At 39.1% G+C, this 24,608-nt stretch overlaps 1 protein-coding gene across 9 annotated transcripts in view; it reads right to left on the bottom strand.

Annotated features, from left to right (window-relative positions):
- Positions 1-24,608, bottom strand: part of VPS8 (VPS8 subunit of CORVET complex) — a 313,442-nt gene that overhangs the window by 168,752 nt on the left and 120,082 nt on the right. For all 9 annotated transcript variants that reach the window (XR_016038004.1, XM_088838472.1, XM_055408827.2 and 6 more), the window contains exons 26-30: positions 24,101-24,173; positions 23,697-23,816; positions 8,391-8,462; positions 1,802-1,921; positions 713-769 (exon numbers count right to left, since the gene is read on the bottom strand). Coding sequence is in view for 8 of the 9 variants with exons in the window: in XM_088838472.1 (XP_088694598.1) it covers positions 713-769; positions 1,802-1,921; positions 8,391-8,462; positions 23,697-23,816; positions 24,101-24,173 (442 nt within the window). In the remaining variant the exon portion in view is untranslated. The remainder of the gene's footprint in view (positions 1-712; positions 770-1,801; positions 1,922-8,390; positions 8,463-23,696; positions 23,817-24,100; positions 24,174-24,608) is intronic.

A 24,608-nucleotide genomic window follows, 5' to 3' on the forward strand; every position in this document is an offset into this window, starting at 1 on the left:
TCCTGAATATTCAATGGAAGGACTGACAGTGAAGCTGAAGCTCCAATACTTTGGCCACCTGATATGAAGAACTGACTCATTGGAAAAGACTCTGATGCTGGGAAAGATTGAAGTCAGGAGGAGAAGGGGACGGCATCACCAACTCGATGCACAGGAGTTTGGGTAAGCTCCGGGAGCTGGTGATGGCCAAGGAATCTTGGTGTGCTGCAGTCCATGGGGTTGCAAAGAGTCAGACACGACTGAGTGACTGAACTGATGAGACAGATGCCAGTCCCCAGAAATGGTGAGGACTAGTGCAGTGGAACCACAGGGCACTCCCAAACGCTGAGTGTTCCAATACTCAAGATCTTGAAGTGTTTCTGGTTCATGACCACAGCAACTAGGTATGGTTACTAACATGATGCTGGCAGAAAGAAGCATACAGTAGGTGCCAACTATGGCTTATAAAGGAGAAGGATAAATTTTTTATTCTCTTTTGATGTCATGGTGTATGCAAGACAGGTACAGTCTGCCTAGAAATTTATTTATAGTTTGACTGAGGCTCAAACTAACAACCATCCACACTATTTCCTGGTTGCCACTATCTCACATAGTATTAGGGTTAGACACAAGTCTTTCTACCCTTAGGCCGTAAGGTCTAGTACAGAAGTCTCCTTCTGGTTCACTGTCTTCTTTCCCATTCTTTAGCAAGATGAGTTCTAGCAGTTCATACCTGCTGTCTTTCAGAGTGTCGGGAGTCATCGTCAGGACTACAAAGGAATTCAAGGACCTGGTCAAAGAAAAGTTATTTTTAAATTGGATACCAGCTAGCATGCCATAAGGAAAACCATAGTTACTCTTTCTCTATCACCAATTTGTTCACACCCAGCTCAACAAAGACCACAGAGATATAACTTCCCAACTGGTCGGCCCAATATATGACACAGCAGGCTCAGTTATGCTAACAATTCAATATATCCCTTAAACATATTTCTTTATACTATTTAGAAACATGACTAGAATCTGACATCATATATACCTTAAAATCCCCAATACCATGGACTGAGCTAAGTATGGACTTTGGAATCAGGCCACTTGAATTTGAATCCTAACCTTATTAATACTTAATAACAACATTTATTGCTGCTAGTAACACTTATTAAGTGACTTGGATGAGTGATTTAACCTCTCCAGGCTTTAGCATCCTCATCTGCAAAATAGGAGTAACAACTATACCAAGTTCAGAGGTACTGGGAGTACTGAGTTAATACATCCATGTAAAACTTTGAAGCAGAGCATGGCACAATGAAGTGCTCAATAAATGCTGGTCATTATTAGCAACTTTCTCCAGGTAAAGAGTACTTTCTTCATCACCTGTGGCTTTGTAGAAGGTATTTAACTGGGATTTGGAAAAACCTTCTGAATGATAAGTAAGTAAATTCGGGTTTTCTAAAAATAATCTCTCTTCCAGATGATCAACATCATATCTTACTACCAATGAGATGGGTAATTATTTAATTGAACAATTCTTAAGTCAAAAATTCTAGCCAAATTTAGAACAGAATAATTGGGAAAACAATCTCTATAAACCAATCTCCACAAATCATACTCCCATGACACCAAGTTACTGAACAGTCACACAATCCAAACACAACACTAAAAAACAAAAGCTAATTTAGATCCAAACTGAAAGATGAACAGCCTCTACCTTGTAGGACACTTACCTGGTAGGTTATTCTATTAAGAAACCATGTAATCCGGTGAATTTTTCTACAAATAGTAAATAAAAACAATTCTACTTCTTATGGCTAAAGACACTCACCTGATCAAAAAGAGTTCTGTTTACAAATAAGGTGTTGTCAGGTTTTGCAAGCTGCCGGGCAAGGAAGGTAAAGAGACACCCTACTTGTGAGGGTGTAAAATCGGAATTCTCCACCATAACCTATGAGCAAAAGAGACCATTTATTCAATATATCATCTGGTTTGACACAGAAAAATATACAGTTCGAGGCAGGGGTGGGGAAGCTTCAGTACGAAGGACTCATAAAAAAGATTCTTTCATCGGCTGTGTGACGACTGAGTTCAACACCACTCAGAGAAGAAGCACAACTACCTGCACTCCTGAAAGCATTTGAGTGAGCTCTGGCATATTTACAGGCACAAGCTGGAAAAGAACTGAATTGTTAGAGGCAGATTTCCAAAAAAAAAAAAAACGTTAATCATGTTTCCTTCTGGAATTCTTAAAAGAGAATCTAAAATTAAAGTAACCCTATTAAAAAATCTGTCCACCAACACAGGAAGGGAACTGCTTTACGGTTTAAAGGTAAGACAACTTGAGAATGAAGGTATCCCAGAAAAGAAGTCAGCCAGCCTATGAGTCAGTGAAGTGAATGGCTTCTGCCTTGGCTATAAGCAGTTCAGTGAACAGATAGTTTCATATAACATGCTCTTTACAACCACACACACACAGTTATCAAGTCATAATTTCTCCTCTGGTTTAAGTGAGCTCTTGTCTCCTGAGTACCTACCACTATGCCTAAGACGCTTATGGTAGAAGCCTTCAAGGGAACTGTGAACCAGAAAGCAAGGTGAGACAGGTAAACAAATCTTAAATAAAAAGCACAATGTGATCAGCACTTACAAAGGAACAAATGACAATGGAAGCACAGTGGGGAAATTTAGTTCAACTGATCAGAGAAAAAATTTGAAACAAAAAAATGAGAAAAGTAGCTTCTAAACTAAGCTTTAAAGCCCATGTGGAGTCCATGACAGGGGAAGAAATGTCAGAAGAAAGAGCAGCCCAGGCAGAGAGAAGAGTGGGGGCAAAAACATGAACACAAGAAAATATAAGTTTGTCTGGAGAAATGCCATGATTCATTAGAATGCAGCAGTATGCATGAGGAGGAGGGAAAAATCAGACCAAAAGGAAAACTTAGGGCTCCAATGCCATTCTAAGGAATCCAGAATTTATTTGTTAGAAAATGGAGGAGTTACTAAAGGTGCAATGAGGAGAGCTGATTGTGATCAGCACTATGCTTAGGAAAATTACCCCAACAGCAGTGCTTAGGAGAAAGTAACAGAAGCAAGAAATAAAGGTAGAGAGACCAAGATGCATGGGACTGCAGAGGTCCATGGGAGAGTCAGAGGAGTTCAGAACAATGCAGTGATGATGAACAGGGAAGGAGAAACAGGTGCAAAACTCACTGCAGAGAGAGAGGAGACAGGGCAGGAATTCACGTGCGTGGAAACGTGTGGCTAAAGGAAGAATGAAAAATGACAGGTCTTGAGACTTAGGCAGGGAGGAGAACAATGCTATTAACAAAGAGGGAGACAGCAGAAGTCTGAGAAAGAAGACTAGGCGTTGTTCTAAACTAACTGAACTTGAGGCAATTCTACAACAAATTAGGGAACAGCAGCTCATCTCATCTACAAACTCTCTCCTTTCATTTTCTCTTCAAAGATAAAACACTCCCTTGGGGCCCCATTTTTGGCCTGCCTTTTCTCACTTTGCTAAGCAGTTTGCCCCTGTCTTTTACTTAGTCCAGCAATCACTTAGAATATAAGGATGTTTCAAGTTGTAAACTGTGTATCTAAATTCCAACTTATAATATTCAAATAGCTTTCTATAGCTTTAAAATACCCAATCACCATTTCCTTTCCGCGTGTGGGTCCTTTCCCAGGACTCAACTCTCAGGGCCCAACTAGTATTCTTCTCTGCTTTTAGCTGTTCCTTTTGCTCTACAAGTGTAAACTCCTCTCTCACCTGTCTGATCCTAAAAAGTCTTCTAAGGAAACAGTTCTAACTCACAGCCCCAATCCCTTGCCACTTCAGCAAGTGTCCAACTAGTATTATCCCAGAAATTTTAGCTTCTTCCCATTTCTTCTCTCTGATCAATTTCAGAGACCATGTTTACAAAATTTTCTGGGCAATGTTATACAAAGTCACAAATTTACAGCTTTCCCACTCTATGTCTGCAGCCATTCAGCACCCACGATAATGCCTGAGGTTTGATGCTCACTCTCCTGTTTTCTGATCCTTGCTCCCTCACAAAAGCTACATATATGGTGACTAAAATTCTATCACAAGAAATGAGAAAATAATCTCAAACTTATCATTTGAGATAAGGTCATTCTTCAATGACCCTAGGTTAAATACTATCAAAATAATATACAAGATGCAGCCACTATGTAAAACAGTATGGAGGCCCCTTTAAAAAAACTAAAAATAGAGCTACCATATGATTCAGCAATCCTACCCATGGACATATATAGAGATGAAAGTGTTAATTACTCGGTCGTGTCCAACTCTTTGCGATCCCATGGACTGAAGCCCACCAAGCTCTTCTGTCCATGGAATTCTCCAGGCAAGAATACTGGAGGGTTGCCATTTCCTTCTCCAGGGGATCTTCCCAACCCAGGGATCAAACCTGGGTCTCCTGCATTGCAAGCAGATACTTTACCATCTGAGCCACCAGGGAAGCCTGTATGGATGAAAACTCTAGTTCAAAAAGATACATGCACCCCAATGTTCGTAGCAGCACTATTTACAGTAGCCATGACATGGAAGAAACCTAAGTGTCCATCAAGAGACAAATGGCTTTAGAATATGTGGTTTATATATATACAATGGAAGATTCAGTTCAGTTCAGTCGCTTAGTCGTGTCCGACTCTTCACGACCCCATGAACCACAGCATGCCAGGCCTCCCTGTCCATCACCAACTCCCGGAGTTCACTCAAACTTATGTCCATCGAGTCGGTGGTGCCATCCAGCCATCTCATTCTCTGCCATCCCCGTCTCCTCCTACCCCCAATCCCTCTTAGCATCAGACTCTTTTCTAGTGAGTCAACTCGTCGCATGAGGTAGCCAAAGTATTGGAGTTTCAGCTTTAGCATAAGTCCTTCCAATGAACACCCAGGATTGATCTCTTTTAGAATGGACTGGTTGGATCTCCTTGCAGTCCAAGGGACTCTCAAGAGTCTTCTCCAACACCACAGTTCAAAAGCATCAATTCTTCAGCGATCAGCTTTCTTCACAGTCCAACTCTCACATCCATACATGACCACGGGAAAAACCATAGCCTTGACTAGACGGACCTTGGTTGGCAAAGTAATGTCTCTGCTTTTTAATATATTATCAAGGTTGGTCATAACTTTCCTTTCAAGGAGCAAGCATCTTTTAATTTCATGGCTACAATGGAAGATTACTAAGCCATAAAAAAGAATGAAGCAGGGCTTCCCTGGTGGCTCAGTGATGAAGAGTCAGCCTGCCAAAAGCAGGAGACACAGGTTAGATCCCTGGTCGAGGAGGATCCCACATGCCAAGGAGCAATTAAGTCCATGTGTCACAACTACTGAGCCTGTGCTCTAGAGTCCGGGAGCCACAACTACTGAAGCCGTGCACCCTAGAGACCACGCTCTGCAACAAGAGAAGCTACTGCAAAGAGAAGCCCATACAACCACAGCTAGAGAGTAGCTCCTGCTTGCTGCAACTAGAGAACAGCCCATGCAGCAACGAAGACCCAGCACAGCCAAAAATAAATAAAAGAATGAAATAATGCCATTTGCAGTAACATGGATGGACCTAGAGAATATTATACTTTAGTGAAGTAACTCAGAAAGAGAAAGACAAATATCATATGGTATCACTTACATGTGGAATTTAATAAATAATACAAATGAATCTATATACATAATAGAAAGAGATTCACAGATACAGAAAACAAACTTATGGTTACTAGTAGGGAAAAGGAGGAGGCAGGGGTCAACAGGAGTACAAGACTAACAGATACAAATCATTATACATAAGCACAGGGAACTCTGCTCAATGTTAAGTGGCAGCATGGATAGGAGGGGAGTTTGGGGGAGCATGGATACATGTATATGTATGGCTGAGTTCCTCTGCATTTCACCTGACACTATCACAACACCTTAACTGGCTACAGTCCAATATAAAATAAAAAGTTTAGAAAAACCAAATTACTATAATAAAACAGATAAGCAATAAGAATTTACTGTATAGCACAGAGAATTATATTCAGTATCTTGTGATAACCTATCATGGAAAATAACCTGAAAATATACATATATACACACATACATATATATATATATCTGAATTACTTTGCTACATATCTAAACTAATACAATACTATAAATTAACCATACTTCAATTAAAGAAAACAATATATAAAAGCAATAATTCACCAAGAGTAACAGTTTAAGTACTTTATGGAGTTTTTTATTTCCTTCATTTGGATCATTTTCCCAACTTAGTACAGTTTTAAAACTTAAATTCTAATTATAATTTAAAACTTAAATTCTAATTCAATCAACTTGCAAACATTTCTTGAACACCTACCAGATTGCCGGCATCCTGTTAGAGGTGTTAAAATAATGACGGAAAAACCCCAAACATACCCTTACAGTCGCTACCTACAGAAAACTCATTCCAGGTAGGAAAAGACACATGTAAACAAATACCATACAGTGTGTCAAGTGTACCATGAAGTGTTACAGGATCCCAGAGAAAAGGCAACAAATCAAACTGGAACTGTGAGAGAGGGTTCTGAAGAGTTTCTCACGGATGATATTTGAGTTATGTCTTGGAGAATGGCTAGGAATTGGCCAGGCAGAGAAAGCGAAGGAAAACACACGATGGGATAAAAGAAAACTCACACAAAGAACATAAGCCAAAAAAGATGACACAGAAAGTTCACTGAATCCCAACAGTTTAAAATCGGTGAGAAGGGAGTTCCCTGGTAGCCGAGTGGTTAGGATTCCAGGCTTTCACTGCCACGGCCCGGGTTCAATCCCTGGTCGAGGAACTGAGAACCACAAGCTGCTCAGCATGGCCAAAAACTCTGTTGAGGAGTTGATAATACAGACTGGTGGGGTGAGAGGGAACGTCAGAGAGAGAAGCAGTTACAGAGATGTAGTCAGGGGTCAGAAAGTATAAAAGGATCTTGTATACCATGTTAAAATTTACATGGGTATGGCAAAAACTACTACTTGTACTCCAACATCTGTTCCTTCCATCTAATTTAGAAACAGAACTGCTCATTTTTAGCTAAACACGTGGCCACCCGCCATACAGAGTACACTTCACAGTCTCCCTAGCTAAGTGCTGATCAACATGATATAAGCAGAACTGCAGTGCACAACTTCTAAGAAATCTTCTGAAAGAAAGAGAACATTTTCTACCTCATCTCTTTCTGCATTCAGCCTGGTTAGAATGCAGAGGTAATACTGGCACCTGAGCAGTCATTTTGGACCAAAAGACACAAACCATGTACTAAGAACAACAGCAGTAAGATGGAAGTGTTATGCATCCCTGACAAGTTTGTGAATCCACTCTACTAGACCAGGCTGCCTACACTCCAGACTTACAGGAGAAAATTAAATTTCCACAATAAACTGTTATTATTTTGAACTTTCTCTCACAGAAGAACTTAATTTCAACTGCACCAATGGGAAGCCAGAGAAGAATATTACCTAGAAGAAAGGTAAGATCACAAATTAAAGAAGGACAAGATAAGACCATTCAGGAAGGTATTTTGAAACCTAAGTGAAAATTCTCCATACTAGCCACCAATATCAAACTGACGTTATTTGGGAGCTCTCATATTCATCACTGCCTATTTTAACTCAAATGAGATCGTGTTTACAAATGAGCTTTGAAATTATAAAGAACTACTATAAATGTAGTTAATGAATTAATATTATACACAAAGAAAATATTTCAATTTTGATCTCTTCTCCAAAATAATCTAAAAGTTACTAAGAGGAAGGAACTACTATTTTATAGCCAAATGAACAGGATAAAAACTCTAAGCTTTTAACTACAAGAAGAAACTGGCCTGGGTGAAGCTGTGCAGATGGAGAGGAAAAGAATCTGTCTCCGCAGTCATTCACGAGCAACAGCATGAATCTCAAAATAGTTTTCAATTGAATCCAGATGGACTTAGACTGGGATGATCATCTCTGTGTGCCTCAAATCTTTCCTAAGTTACCCATCATCTCAGTACCATGGCAAAACTACACATGGCACTATCTTAGCAACGCAGTGATGATGCTAGTGTGAGACAGACGGCTCTTCAGAACATTATTTTCTCAAAGCACTCTGAAGTTAGTCTCCATTACTAAATGTAATCACACTAACATAGCAATTATCACAATATGCATTTCTCACGAGTAGCACTCTGTATCCAACATCCAGTCTAAAGCTGAGATACATTATATTTTTTGAATGAATAATTAGTACTTTAGCTTGTGAAGACAAAGACATCATAATGAAATTTTTAAATGATTGTAACATATTCCTTTATTAAACAAAATTATTTAGAACATGCTACAAAGTAATTCACTTTTATAAATATAAATATCAAATCAAAGACATTCTAGGGATACTCACCTTCAACAAAATATCCACAATACGCTGTTGATATTCTACAGCTTGCTTATCATTTTTAAAATCTTCAAAAGTCTAAAAAGGAAAAAGAAATTTTAAAAAGGTAAGCATTATTTGAAAGTTTTAGAAGGAAACAAGATATTAAATTCTTGTTAATAGGTAAATTCCCAAATAACATAACCACTCCTCAGTAGGTTTTTTCTTATATAACTTTAACAAGTTATTTTTAGTGAGTTTAACAGAAGGCTACATTATTCAATATTATTTGGCATTCTGAATAAAAAGTATAAAAATAAAGTGATTGTTATACAACACAAAAGTGATTCACCCTGCCAATGAAGGAGACACGAGGCAGATCCCTGGTCATGAGTTCAATCCTAGGTCTGAGAAGATTCCGCATGCCGTGGAACCACTAAGCTTGTGCACCCCTGCTACTGAGCCCACACACTCTAGAGCCCAAGCTCCGCAACAAGAGAAGCCACTGCACCGCAAAGCCCATGCACCACGACTAGAAAGTAGCCCCTACTCTCTGCAACTAGAGAAAACCTACACATAGCAATGAAGACCCACTAAAACTAAAAATAAAAAATAATTTTTAAAATTTATAAAAATTAAAGGAAGGCAAAGTTTATAGGCAACAAAAAAGAAAAAGTATTGATGGGAAGAGGCAATTTGTGAGCAAGAATTTGAAAAGGATGAAATACATGTTACATGCTCAGCCATCATCTTGTCCATGCTTTTTGAAAACAATAACTGAAATACAGTTGTTAACTGTCATGAAAAGAAATTTCCATGATTTCCATGACAATTAGGAATAAATGATGTTCAACAATAAATACTTTTAAAAATCACTATGGTAAAACTGTCACAATATTAAAATCCGCAAGAATACATACAAAGAATAGGTATTCTATTTTCACAACACTGCCAAGTACAGCATTTTTTATTTTATATTCCTGCTCAAAGACAGCCAAATACATTTTGAATAGAACTTGCACCCAAGTAAATGACACCACTGGATTCTGAAAATACATAGAAGCTATAGGATGCATATATGAAGAAACTGAAGGGAGGGAATGGAAATGCAGACTTGTGAACACAGGTTGGGGAGGGAGAGGGTGGGACTAACAGAGAAAGTAACATCAGTATACACTACTATGTGTAAAATGGATAGCTGGAGAGAAGCTGCTGTATATAACACAGGGAGCCCATTCTGGCTCTCTGTAATGACGTAGAGGGGCAGCAGGGAGGAAGGCTCGAGACAGAGGGGATATATGTATAATTACAGCCGATCTCAAAAACGACAGAATTATCTCTGTTTCCAAGGCAAACAATTCAATATCACGGTAATCCAAGCCGATCCCCCAACCAGTAATGCTGAAGAAGCCAAAGTTGAATGGTTCTATGAAGACCTACAAGATCTTTTAGAACTAACACCCAAAAAAGATGTCCTTTTCATTATAGGGGACTGGAATGCAAAAGTAGAAAGTCAAGAAACACCTGGAGTAACAGGCAAATTTGGCCTTGGAGCACGGAATGAAGCAAGGCAAAGGCTAACAGAGTTTTGCAAAGAGAATGCACTGGTCATAGCAAACACCCTCGTCCAACAACACAAGAGAAGACTCTACACATGGACATCACCAGATGGTCAACACCGAAATCAGATCAATTATATTCTTTGCAGCCAAAGACGGAGAAGCTCTAAACAGTCAGTAAAAACAAGACCGGGAGCTGACTGTGGCTCAGACCATGAACGTCTTATTGCCAAATTTAGACTTAAATTGAAGAAAGTGGGGAAAACCACTAGACCATTCAGATATGACCTAAATCAAATCCCTTATGATTATACAGTGAAAGTGAGAAGTAGATTTAAGGGACTAGATCTGATAGAGTACCTGATGAACTATGGACAGAGGTTCGTGACATTATACAAGAGACAGGGATCAAGACCATCCCCATGGAAAAGAAATGCAAAAAAGCAAAATGGCTGTCTGAAGAGGCTTTACAAATAGCTGTGAAAAGCAAAGGAGTAAAAAGGAAAGAGATACTCATCTGAATGCAGAGTTCCAAAGAATAGCAAGGAGAGATAAGAAAGCCTTCCTCAGCAATCAATGCAAAGAAATAGAGGAAAACAATAGAATGGGAAAGACTAGAGATCTCCTCATGAAAATTAGAGATGCCAAGGGAACATTTCATGCAAAGATGGGATCGATAAAGGACAGAAATGGTATGGACTAACAGAAGCAGAAGATATTAAGAAGAGGTGGCAAGAATACACAGAGTGAGTGAGTGAGTGAAGTCGCTCAGTCGTATCCGACTCTTTGCGACACCATGGACTGTAGCCTACCAGGATCCTCCGTCCGTGGGATTCTGCAGGCAAGAGTACTGGAGTGGGTTAACATTTCCTTCTCCAAGAATACACAGAAGAACTGTACAAAAAAGAACTTCACGACCCAGATAATCACGATGGTGTGAACACTCACATAGAGCCAGACATCCTGGAACATGAAGTCAAGTGGGCCTTAGAAAGCATCACTACAAACAAAGCTAGTGGAGGTGATGGAATTCCAGTTGAGCTATTTCAAATCCTGAAAGATGATGCTGTGAAAGGGCTGCACTCAATATGCCAGCAAATTTGGAAAACTCAGCAGTGGCCACAGGACTGGAAAAGGTCAGTTTTCATTCCAATCCCAAAGAAAGGCAATGCCAAAGAATGCTCAAACGACCTCACAATTGCACTCATCTCACACGCTAGTAAAGTAATGCTCAAAATTCTCCAAGCCAGGCTTCAGCAATACATGAACCGTGAACTTCCAGATGTTCAAGCAGGTTTTAGAAAAGGCAGAGGAACCAGAGATCAAATTGCCAACATCTGATGGATCATCGAAAAAGCAAAAGAGTTCCAGAAAAACATCTACTTCTGCTTTATTGACTACGCCAAAGACTTTGACTGTGTAGATCACAATAAAATGTGGAGAAATCTGAAAGAGATGGGAATACCAGACCACCTGACCTGCCTCTTGAGAAACCTATACACAGGTCAGGAAGCAACAGTTAGAACTGGACATGGAACAACAGACTGGTTCCAAATAGGAAAAGGAGTATGTCAAGGCTGTATATTGTCACCCTGCTTATTTAACTTATATGCAGAGTACATCATGAGAAATGCTGGGCTGGAAGAAGCACAAGCTGGAATCAAGATTGCCGGGAGAAATATCAATAACCTCAGATATGCAGATGACACCACCCTTATGGCAGAAAGTGAAGAGGAACTAAAAAGCCTCTTGATGAAAGTGAAAGAGGAGGGTGAAAAAGTTGGCTTGAAGCTCAACATTCAGAAAACTAAGATCATGGCATCTAGTCCCATCACTTCATGGCAAATAGATAGGGAAAATGTGGAAACGGTGTCAGACTTTACTTTTCTGGGCTCCAAAAATCACTGCAGATGGTGATTGCAGCCATGAAATTAAGAGATGCTTACTCCTTGGAAGGGAAGTTATGACCAACCTTGATAGCATATTAAAAAGCAGAGACATTACTTTGCCAACAAAGGTCCGTCTAGTCAAGGCTATGGTTTTTCCAGTGGTCATGTATGGATGTGAGAGATGGACTGTGAAGAAAGCTGATCACTGAAGAATTGATGCTTTTGAACTGTAGTGCTGGAGAAGACTCTTGAGAGTCCGTTGGACTGCAAGGAGATCCAACCAGCCCATCCTAAAGGAGATCAGTCCTGGGTGTGCATTGGAAGGACTGATGCTAAAGCTGAAACTCCAATATTTTGGCCACCTCATATGAAGAGCTGACTCATTGGAAAAGACCCTGATGCTGGGATGGATCGGGGGCGGGAGAAGAAGGGGACGACAGAGGATGAGATGGCTGGATGGCACCACCGACTCGATGGACATGAGTTTGAGTGAACTCCGGGAGTTGGTGATGGACAGGGAGGCCTGGTGTGCTGCGATTCATGGGGTCGCAAAGAGTCGGACACGACTGAGCGACTGAACTGAACTGAACTGATGGCTGATTCCTGTGGCTATATGGCAGAGACCAACGCAACACCGTAAAAATAAAAAAACAAAAAAACTGAAATGAAAATACTACTGAGTAAGAGTGACAAAAGACTTGAAGATCTTCCTAAACTTTCACTTTGAACATTCAGCCCTTTGTTGTTGTTCAGTCACTCAGTCCTGTCTGACTCTCTGAGAACCCATGGACTGCAGCACACCTAGCTTCCCTGTCCTTTGCCATCTCCCGGAGCTTGCTCAAATTCATGTCCATTGAGTCGGTGATGCCATCCCACTGATAGCTTATGGTGAATGGTGTCGGATTTGTGATCTCTGAAGATTTAACTTTGGTACCAGAGACCAGGTTTGATCACTCAAGAGCTTTTGTATAGCAGAGTTTTATTAAAGTAAAAAAGGGACTAGAAAGCTTCTGACACAGACATCAGAAGGGGGACGGAGAGTGCCCCCCCCTGCTAGTTTTAGTAAGCTATTTTATGTCTGTTAGAAAGTTATTAATCAGATAAGAGAGACACCTCAAGGCTGATGGGAGTTTCACCAGACCCCTCTCCCAGGATATGCATTTTTGAAATAGGATGGCATGAGGTATGTCATCCCCAAGCCATAAAACAATCGATACGAATACTGGTTTGTTTAACCATTAGCATTCAAAAGTCAGTATTAGGTGGAACCATTTTGAAGAAAGGCAAATTCCAGAGCAAATACATAGTTTCATTAACATAGCTTAAGAAAAACATTTCCATAAGGAAAACGCATTGGTTAGCTCAAGGTTTGAGAAAAGTTCAGTTCAGGTAGAACCAGGTGTCATCATAGCAACATAGAATTTTAAGAGATACTTTCAGCTTATTTCCTCAGTTTGGAGACCCCTGGCCTTCCTGCCTGTTACCCTCTCACAATCCATCTCATCCTCTGTTGTACCCTTCTCCTCTGCCTTCAACCTTTCCCACCATCAGGGTCTTTTCTAATGAGTTGGCTCTTTGAATCAGGTGGCCAACGTATTGGAGCTTCAGCTTCAGTCCTTCCAATGAATATTCAGGGTTGATTTCCTTTAGGACTGACTGGTTTGATCTCCTTGCAGTCCAAGGGACTCTCAAGAGTCTTCTCCAATACCACAATTCAAAAGCATCAATTCTACTGCGCTCAGCTTTCTACATGATCCAACTCTCACATTCGTACATGATTACTGAGAAAACCACAGCTTTGACTATACAGACCTTTGTCATCAAAGTAATGTCTCTGCTTTTTAATATGCTTTCCAGGCTGATCATGGCTTTTTCTTCCAAGGAGCAAGTGTCTTTTAATTTCATGGCTGCAGTCACCATCTGCAGTGATTTTGGAGCCCACGAAAATAGTTTCTCACTGTTTCCACTGTTTCCCCATCTATTTGCCATGAATTGATGGGACTGGGTGCTATGATCTTAGCTTTTTGAATGCTGAGTTTTAAGTCAGGTTCTTCACTCTCCTCTTTCACTTTCATCAAAAGGCTCTTTAATTCCTCTTTCCTTTCTGTCATAAGGGTGGTGTCATCTGCATATCTGAGGTTACTGATATTTCTCCCAGCAATTTTGATTCCAGCTTGTGCTTTATCCAGCCTGGCATTTCACATGATGGACTCTGCCCAAAGGTTAAATAAGCAGGGTGACAATATACAGTCCTGACGTACTCCTTTCCTGATTTGGAACCAGTTTGTTGTTCTATGTCCAATTCTAACGGTTGTTTCTTGACCTGCACACAGGTTTCTCAGGAGGCAGGTAAGGTGGTATTCCCATTTCTTTAAGAATTTTTCAAAGTTTGCTGTGATCCACATAATCAGAGGCTTTTTAGCATAGTCACTGAAGCAGAAGTAGGTGTTTTTCTGGAATTCTCTTGCTTTTTCTATGATCCAATGGATGTTGGCAATTTGATCTCTTGTTCCTCTGTCTTTTCTAAATCCAGCTTGTACATCTGGAAGTTCTTGGTTCATGAACAGCTGAAGCCTAACTTGAAAGATTTTGAGCATGATCTTGTTATTATGTGAAATGAGTGCAACTATGTGGTAGTCTGAATATTCTTTGGCATTGCCCTTCTTTAGGACTGGAATGAAAACTGACCTTTCCCAGTTCTGCAACCTCTGACAAGTTTTCCAAATTTGCTGACCTATTGAGTGCAGCACTTCAGCATTGTCTTTTAGGATTTGAAATAGCTCAGTCGGAATTTCATCACCTCCACTAGCTTTGTTCGTAGTAATGCTACTAAGGCCCACCTGACTTCACATTCCAGGATGTCTGACTTTAGATGAGTTACCCCACCATCGTGGTTATCCTGGTCGTTAAGACCTCTTTTGTATAGTTCTTCTGTGTATTCTTGCCATCTCGTCTTAATCTCTTCTACTTCTGTTAGGTCCATACCATTTCTGTCCTTTATTATGCCCATCTGTTCATGAAATGCTTAAATCTACAAAGCAGTAATTTACTACTGACTATCCCGAAGCAAGGAAATAGACTACATATTGTGCCAACAAATTAAAGAATTTCCAACCCACAAACTTTCAAGACTACATCACAGTTAACATTCAAGCCAGAATATCTGCTGTTCTTTAAATTGGCCCCAAGCTTCCCCAACTTCCCCAAAGACCCTCTGCTCATGCTCTTCTCTACTAGCATGTTCTTCTTTCCCTTTTCTTGTCAGACACACAGTAAGCATTTTAAACGATGACTGCTGATTTGTCTAGTTAATTACAGAGGAAAATGAAATCTTTATAAAAAATTTTCTTCACCTAGAACACTTTGCTGCCGGTTAGTTAAGAAAAGCTGAAATAAGTTACTCAGGGAACTGGAAGAACTCTTATTCGAAAAGCTCAAACAGAGGGTATTTTGATGTTTACATGGGTTAAACATGACCCAGTCTGAAGAAGGAAAGATGGTCAAGAAAGTCTCTCAGTTCTAAGGCTTAGGAAAATAACAAATATACACACATTCAAACAAACACAACTTCCCCCTCACACCCAGCCTGCCAAAGTGAGATGTCACTCCGCTGTCAGACAAGATACTATCTGCTAATACAAGTGCTATTCAAGCAAACACAAAATCATGGAGAATTAGCATATGTATTAAATAACTACAGCACTAACAGCAAGTAAAAAAGAACTGCTTTATCCACTTGCCTTTTGGTAACATGTATTCACTGCTTTGAAACACACATTGCAAGTTTACTACTATAAACGTAATTAAGTGGTGAAATACTTTTATTAAGCATGTTGTGATATACACAATGACATATTTTGACTGTAGTTAACAGCTGCCACCAAAATGGCACATTTATGTTAAAACATTATCATTCCACAAAGATTCTTCTAATTATACAATGCTTGTTAGAGGAATAATATGTAAAGACATCCTAATGGAGAATGACAGTTTGTGAAGTGCAAAAGTAGACCTAAAATTCAAGTCCAAAGTCACCTGTGAATTTGGTCATAAAAACTTCTGTAGCCCCTTAAAAATTATTATACAGAGTTTCTGTAAGATAATGACAGTTGGCTAAATCCTGATCCAGGGGTCAAGAAACATTGTAAAGGACCAGAGAGAAAATATTTTAGGCTTTGTAGGATACATGTGGTTTGCATGACATATTCTTCCGTTTTTACAACCCTTAAAAATTGAAAAGTATTCTGTCTCACCCAAGCCAGAGGTCAAATGCAGCTGGATTTGGTCTACAGACCGCAGTTTGTGAACCCCTGTCCTAATCTCTTCACACATCTCCCTATAAGATCCACATACACACAGAAAAGAAAAAAAAGAAATACCCACAACCCGCCTAATGGGAAAACTAGAAGGACAACACATATTAAAAACTTTGACTTACATAAAAGTGAGTAAGTGAACATCCCCAACTAGCAAAGTTGGCTCTAAAGTCCATTAAACAAAACCGTCAAGAGAGAATTGGGTAGAGGAAGGGAAGGTATGGCGAGGTTTCAGCAGGCAAAGAACACATATAGTATCAAATGGAATTCACCTTCAAAATAATAGGAAGATCCATCCTGGGGGAGCAAGCACTGAGACCAGGTCTGCAACCCAGTGGATCATAGCATTGGCTGACAGGAAGATCAAAGGAAGCAGAATGACAAGTATGAATTGGAGGTCTTGGTAAGATACAGCTTTTGAGATAGAAAAGAGAAAGGAAATATATTCCTTGGAGGCCTGTGGTAAAGAAGGAAGGGCTCAAGAAAAAGATCCTACTAAAACAAGAGACTTGTCAAGATTGAGAAAATAGACTACACCCCAAAGACACTATTTATTTAAGAAACTGCACTGAGTTATAGCAAATAAAGCAGGTACTTGCATTTGGAACAGTATGCAATCTTCCCCCATGATCCAACAAGATCACCAATTATTGCTAGTCCAGAAAAATCCATTTAAAAATGAAAATCCAAAAAAACAGAAAGTGAAGGCACTCAAGAATAAAACAAAATAAGAACTAGCCAGAAAATAGAAGTAAACTATAAAAATATCTCAATATATATGAAATATATTTAAACATACAATTGCAGATTCGAAAGAACATCACAAACCAGAAATTTAAGAATTCAGAAAAGAAATGAAGAGTAGGAAAATGTGAAATAAAAGCTAACTGAACTCGGAAAATAAAAACAAAAACTGAAAGAAAAAAAAAAAGTCATCTTATAAATGAAGACAGAATTACAAGCTACCAAGGGAGAACAGATATGCCCGAAAGTATAATTAACAGAAATAGAGAACGTAAATTAAAAGAACCAAGAAAATGAAATTTAAACAAAGAAGGAAATAAAAGAGACCAAAGAAAGGTGATATAGAACGCAAAGATATACAAATAACGTAAGTTTCTGAAGATGAAGTACAAAATAATGGAGCGGGAAAAAATATTTAAATCTGTAATTCAAGAAAATTTTCTTAAACTAAAAAGACTCAAATTCACATACTGAAAAGGCCCACAGTACATATATGGTAAAATTGACCAAAAACAGTCAATTCTGAGTAATATCTTAAACTATTAGTCTTTAAATATTAATGTTAAGGAAAAAAGTATTCTGGTACTCTAGGAAAAGAGTAAGTCTCTGGGAAAGTTAAGAAAAGTCAAGTGACACCAGTTTTCCTTATGGAAGTATATAAAAGCAAGATAAATGGGAGGCAAGTATTATTTCACTTCAAAAAATTTTAGTAGAGAAAACATTATACTGAATCCTATCACTTAGAAAACTACATTGAAAACTACAAAACATTGCTGAGAAAAATTAAAGAAAATCTAAATTAATGGAACCGTATATCTTTCCATGGGTCACAAAATTCAGTATTGCTAAGTCAATTCTTAAACTGACTAAATACTGAACACAGTCCTAATCAAAATCCAGGCAGGTTTCTGCAGAAGTTAACAAGGTAACTCAAAATTCATACTGAAATGCCAAAAACAACCCCAAACTACAAAATTCAAAGTAATTTTGAAAAAGAATAAGAACATATAACATCATTTTCATACTCATTATAAAGCTACAGTAATCAAGGCAGTGTGGTACTGTCATCAAGACAGACAAACAGACCAGAGGCATAGCACAGAGTTCTGAAATAGACCCAGTATACACAGATGATGTATCTTTGACAAAGTACAAAGACAAACCAGCAGAGAAAGGACAGTCTTTTTGTCAAATGATGCTATAAGAATTAGATATCTCAATGCAAAAAAAAAAGAACAAGAAAAAAAGACCTTGCATCTAAACCTTGCACCACAGGCCAAAATTTCTTCAAAATGGATCACAGATTTAAAGGTAAAACCATAAAACTTCTAGAGAACATCTTTGTGACCTTGGGTTAGGCAAAGATTTCACAGCTACAGCCCAGAAGCAGGATTTCTAAAACAAAACTAATAAATTAGACTTGATCAAAATTTAAAATTTCCGCTATTCAAAACACAGTGTTAGGAAAATGAAAAGACAAACTACAGACTGGGAGAAAACACTTGCTAAATTCATGTATTCTGATGTTTAAAAACTTACCTGAAAAAATTCTCAAAACAAGAAAACAAATACAATGTTTAAAAATAGGGGAAAATGGTCAAAAAGTGGATATTTTCACCATAGAGTATATATGGATGGAGAATATATGAATGGGAAACATAACTTCTTTGCTAATATATTTTAATGAAAAGATGTTTAATGTCAGTTGTCAGGAGGGAAATAGAAAACCACAATGAGATACCAGTATACATCTACTAGAATGGTCAAATTAAAAAGACGAACCATACAATGTTTTGGAGAGAAGATGAAGAAACTGATACTCTCATATACTACTGGAATGAAAACTGGCAGAACCACTTTAGAAAAGTCTTGTTAGTTTTTTAGGAAGTAAAACAATACACTTCACAAAAGACCCAGTGACTGCATTATTTGGTATTTACTCAAGAGAAGTAAAGAGAAGGCAATGGCAACCCACTCCAGTACTTCCCAGCCTGGAAAATCCCATGGATGGAGGAGCCTGGTAGGCTGTAGTCCATGGGGTCGCTAGGAGTCGGACACGACTGAGCGACTTCACTTTCACTTTTCACATTCATGCATTGGAGACGGAAATGGCAACCCACTCCAGTGTTCTTGCCTGGAGAATCCCAGGGACGGGGTACCTGGTGGGCTGCCGTCTATGGGGTCGCACAGAGTCGGACACGACTGAAGTGACGCAGCAGTAGCAGCAAGAGAAATAAAGATGTATGTCTACACAAAGGCTCATATGTAAATATTCATGATAGCTTTAGTCATAGTAACTTAAATTGGAAACAATCAAAAGGACCAACTATTGGTGAATGGATCAACAAGAATGGCACTGAAACATGTATATTATCATATGTGAAATGAGTCGCGAGTCCAGGTTCAATGCATGATACAGGATGCTCGGGGCTGGTGCACTGGGATGACCCAGAGGGATGATATGGGGAAGGAGGTGGGAGGGGGGTTCAGGATGGGGAACACATGTACACCCGGGGCGGATTCATGTCAATGTATGGCAAAACCAATACAATATTGTAAAGTAATTAGCCTCCAATTAAAATTAAAAAAAAAAAAAACAACTGTATATCCATAAACTGAAAAATTACATAGCCATAAAGAGGGACAACCTACTGATAAAAGAAACAGTATAGGTAAGTCTCAAAAGCATTATTTTAAGTGAAACAAGTCAGAAGAAACCACAAAGTTTATGTTTTTCTCTAAATGACATTTTAGAAAGGTGAAACCCTATTTCCCAAAGCAGATCAGCAGTTGACAGGGGCTGGGATTGGGACTCACTACAAAACTGCAAAAGTGACCACCTGTTCTGTATCTAGATAGTGGTAGTGGTTATAAGACTGTATACGTTGTCAATGGAGAAGGACATGGCAACCCACTCCAGTATTCTTGCCTAGAGAATCCCGCGGACAGAGGAGCCTAGTAGGCTGCTGTCCATAGGGTCACACAGAATCGGACACGATTGAAGCGACTTAGCACGCATGCATTCATGCTTGTCAAACTCTTCTCTTGAAATGGATGAATTATATTTTGTATACATTGTACCCTAATAAAGCTAAAGTTAAAAACCTCATTTGAAAAAAATATTCCTACATTTTAAAAAGTGAGAAAATATGATTTAAAAGTCTGTCATCTAAATTCTTTAGTGCGTCCCTAAAAATGTTCTTTTTATTAAGGCATATTAATTAGGAAGGTCACATGAATAATCAACTATAGTAGACAAATAGGTAGTGAATCCAGGATTTAGGATCCTAAGTCTTATCAATTTCTCCAGCTGTAATACTTGGGGACACAGCCAACCCTTGATGCATACACACAGGAAACCTCTGCTTGTCTTTTAGGCATTTTAAATTCATTAAGTCCAGAAAAGAACTAATTATCTACCTCCACTATACCTCACCACTACTCTGCACGCCCAGTCTCATCCATTTCCTAATAAAACTGTTTCTCCTCTGATTTCCTGTTGAATCTACAAATAAACCACTATACATTCAGTTCATAAGGTCTGAAATGTAGGAATCTTTGATGCTTCCCTATTCATCTTACCTTGCACATTGAACTGTACAATAAACTCTAAATTTTAGGCTGATTTACCTCCTAAAATATCTTTCAAATCCTTTCATGTCTTAGAACCCCCACTGTCACTGTCCTAATTCAAGCCGCCATTATCGTCTATCTGGATGACCACAAAATTTTGCTAACATCTTCGTGCCTCCACTCTTATTTCAAACCATTTTCCATTCAACAATCAGAGGGAATTTTTCTAAACTACAAATTATGACATTTTTCTATTCAGACAGTAAAGAATCCATCTGCAATGCCGGGAGTACTGGGTCCAATCTCTGGGTTGGGAAGATCCCCTGGAGGAGGAGGGCATGGCAACACACTCCAGTATTCTTACCTAGAGAATCCCCAAGAACAGAGGAGCATGGCAAGTTACAGTTCATGGGGTCACAAAGAGTCGGAAGGGCTGAGCAACTAAGTAAGGCAAAAGGCTTCAGCGGCTATAAAGTCCAAACTTCCTACCACGGATAATAAAACTCAGTCTCTATCTGCCTCTCTGGATTTCTCTCTCTCTCTGCAGAGTTCCTTACAATTAAAGATGTGGCCATACTGAATTTTTTTCAATTACCTTAACACACACTGCTCTATCTTATTTCCAGGTCTTTCTACACACTCTGTCCTTCTACCTGAAATACTTTTCCCTATCCTTAACCAGACTTTTACACATCCTGTGAGACTTATCATCAACATCATTTCATCCAAGGCACCTTGCTGACCCTTCCGTTCGATCCCTCTCCTAAATGTTCTTACAGTATCCTTCATATCTCTGGTGACATGTCTTACACCATGCTATAGTTACTAATCTACAAGCTGGATCCTCTTCCTCCACAAAGGCAAGGCTTATATTCTGTCAGCCCAGGATACACACACAGTTAGTACAGTATGTGTGACATACTTGGCAAATATCTGTCAAGTACATGACGTAGATTTTATTGCAGTCTTACTATCAATGTCAATATCATAATTTAGACATAGCATAATCCCAAATGATCTTCAGTGCCATGACAGCCCTTTAAAAAATGAAAACTAGGTAAAACTCTTTGTTGCTCTCTAGGATGCTTTCTGAACCCCTGCCCTACCACTTTTTTTCCTCCAGGACAGACACTAAGAGTTTTTTATTACAATGTAATACACTTACATCGTATTCTGGACCTCGGAGAAAGCAAGAGAGTTCCAGAAAAACATCCATCTATTTCTGCTTCATTGACTATGCCAAAGCCTTTGACTGTGTGGATCACAATAAACTGTGGAACATTCTGAAAAAGATGGGAATACCAGACCACCTGACCTGCCTCTTGAGAAACCTGTATGCAGGTCAGGAAGCAACAGTTAGAACTAGACATGGAACAACAGACTGGTTCCAAATAGGAAAAGGAGTACGTCAAGGTTGTATATTGTCACCCTGCTTATTTAACTTATATGCAGAGTACATCATGAGGAATGCTGGACTGAAAGAAGCACAAGCTGGAATCAAGATTGCTGGGAGAAATATCAATAACCTCAGATATGCAGATGACACCACCCTTATGGCAGAAAGTGAAGAGAAACTCAAAAGCCTCTTGATGAAAAGTGAAAGAGGAGAGTGAAAGGGTTGGCTTGAAGCTCAACATTCAGAAAACAAAGATCATGGCATCTGGTCCCATCACTTCATGGGAAATAGATGGGGAAACAGTGGAAACAGTGTCAGACTTTATTTTTTTGGGCTCCAAAATCACTGTAGATGCTGACTGCAGCCATGAAATTAAAAAACGCTTACTCCTTGGAAGGAAAGTTATGACCAGCCTAGATAGTATATTAAAAAGCAGAGACATTACTTTGCCAACAAAGGTCCGTCTAGTCAAGGCTATGGTTTTTCCAGTGGTCACATATGGATGTGAGAGTTGGACTGTGAAGAAAGCTGATCGCCGAAGAATTGATGCTTTTGAACTGTGGTGCTGGAGAAGACTCTTGAGAGTCCCTTGGACTGCAAGAAGATCAAACCAGTCCATACTAAAGGAGATCAGTCCTGGGTGTTCATTGGAAGGACTGATGCTAAAGCTGAAACTCCAATACTTTGGCTACCTCATGCGATGAGTTGACTCACTGGAAAAGACTCTGATGCTGGGAGGGATTGGGAGCGGGAGAAGAAGGGGACGACAGAGAATGAGATGGCTGGATGGCATCACTGACTCGATGGACATGAGTTTGAGTGAACTCCGGGAGTTGGTGATGGACAAGGAGGCCTGGTGTGCTGTGATTCATGTGGTTGCAAAGAGTCGGACACGACTGAGCGACTGAACTGAACTGAAGGTCTCCTAAACCAACTAGATTTGACTTTCATTTTCCAAGTTTCTTTTCCCTTCTTCCTCTGCTATTAAAGTTACTACTTCTGAAATCAGATTTTCCAACTAAAGTAATGCAAAATGTGATATGAGTGGAATATCAACCCTATCACAGGCACTTTTTAAAAGTTTAACAGTTTATTATTCAACTTATAATAAGAGCACTATATGTTCATTAAATAAATTTACTTCATCTCACAGATATAATCACTATTAACATTTAGATATATTTCCTTCAAATATTGTGCACATACAATTTTTTTTTAAATTTGTCAGTCTGCTGTTTCACTGGACACTAAAATATAAGCACTGTCCACATTATCAAAATCTTTTTAAAAAAACAACTACAACATGGCTTAATTAGGAAGATATATCATGTTTTATATAATTATTCCCCCAGGGGCATTTTCACAGAGAATCTGGCTTACCCAGACCTCTCTTTCATAAAACTAAACAGGTATAAGGATATTTTTTCAGCAGGAAGCTTCCACATTCCATTTCAACTCCAGTTACTTCTACTATCATCATCACCACATGTCATTCAGAGCAATCTGCCATCTTTAGTATGCAAACAATAACAATTTATGAAATCAAGGATGTACCACATCTAACTCTGCTTTAACTTTTTAATAAGGATGTGTCAGAAAGAGACATACAGACAGACACAGACACTCAGGGAGGAAGGAAAGAGAGGGGAAGAATGCAGAAAAGGAAGGGTAGGAAGGAGAAAAAGAATTAGAAATTGTAGATAGCACAACAAAATTAAAACTTTTGAGACCCTGACTTACTGCTAGGACATAAAAACTGTACCTGTGTAAGGACTATTATTCATCTTTCTTTCTATTAAAAATAATTATCACCTCAACTCTTTTTAAAAATACCTTAGAATCGCAGTATTTCTTACCAGCGCCAATACATTTAGAAATTCTCGTGTGTCAAAATGCAGCAAAGTCCGAATATAGGGATAGATTTCTTCTTCAGGGGGAGCTTCGGTTGAATGCAGGCGAATTAGAAATTCAAAAACCTGCAAGTTGGAAAAAAAAAAAAAAAGTTGATTCTTTTCTCACAAAGTATCTTGCTGAAGCAATGATTCCCATTTGTATAAAATAAAACCAGGTTGAATTTCGTTTAAATTGCCACTGGGTTATAAATTCTCTAACCTCTCTCAGCTATAAATACTGGCTCCAGTGATGGTGTGCAGGCTCTCTCTTGTCACAGCAGATAGCTCCGGACCCATGTGCAACCCTCAATTATAATTTGTCTTTACCGCATTTTAAGAGAGTAAAAATGCTATGAAAATGCACCAACCTGGTTTTTAACCAAGGGAACAAGATCTTCAGGGATGTCACCCAGTGGATATGCACGACCTGCTAGACAACAGCTAAAAGAGAAGAAATTGAATGGATCTTAAGAGTAGGACACGACTGAGCGACTGAACTGAACTGAATGGGCTAACTTCCTGGGAATACACTGTTCTCAAACCCAAGATACTAGTCTGATGTTTAAGCAGGCTCAGCTCTTGTCAGGTAGGTCAGGTCCAAATCCAGACTGAGATGATAGCCAGTTCAGAAAATGTGGGTGACAGAAGGTGGTGGTGAAATAACACACCCTATGACTGAGTAATGACTTTTGTTTCTTTTTATTTTTCCTAAGAAAACCCAAGCTGCACTAAATGAAAAAGAAGGAATAAGGACAGATTACCTAGAAGTCTTACACCCAGCATCTGGAAAGAATCTGACAGCATCATTATACTATTATCAGGTAAAAGCCTCAGGTTCGCAGAGACTTTTAAATCCAGTGGTTCTAAGAATGGTGA

The sequence above is a fragment of the Moschus berezovskii genome, chromosome 1 (genome assembly GCF_049115385.1).
Source record: "Moschus berezovskii isolate FMDL1 chromosome 1, NW_MosBer_1.0, whole genome shotgun sequence".
Classification (NCBI taxonomy): domain Eukaryota; kingdom Metazoa; phylum Chordata; class Mammalia; order Artiodactyla; family Moschidae; genus Moschus; species Moschus berezovskii.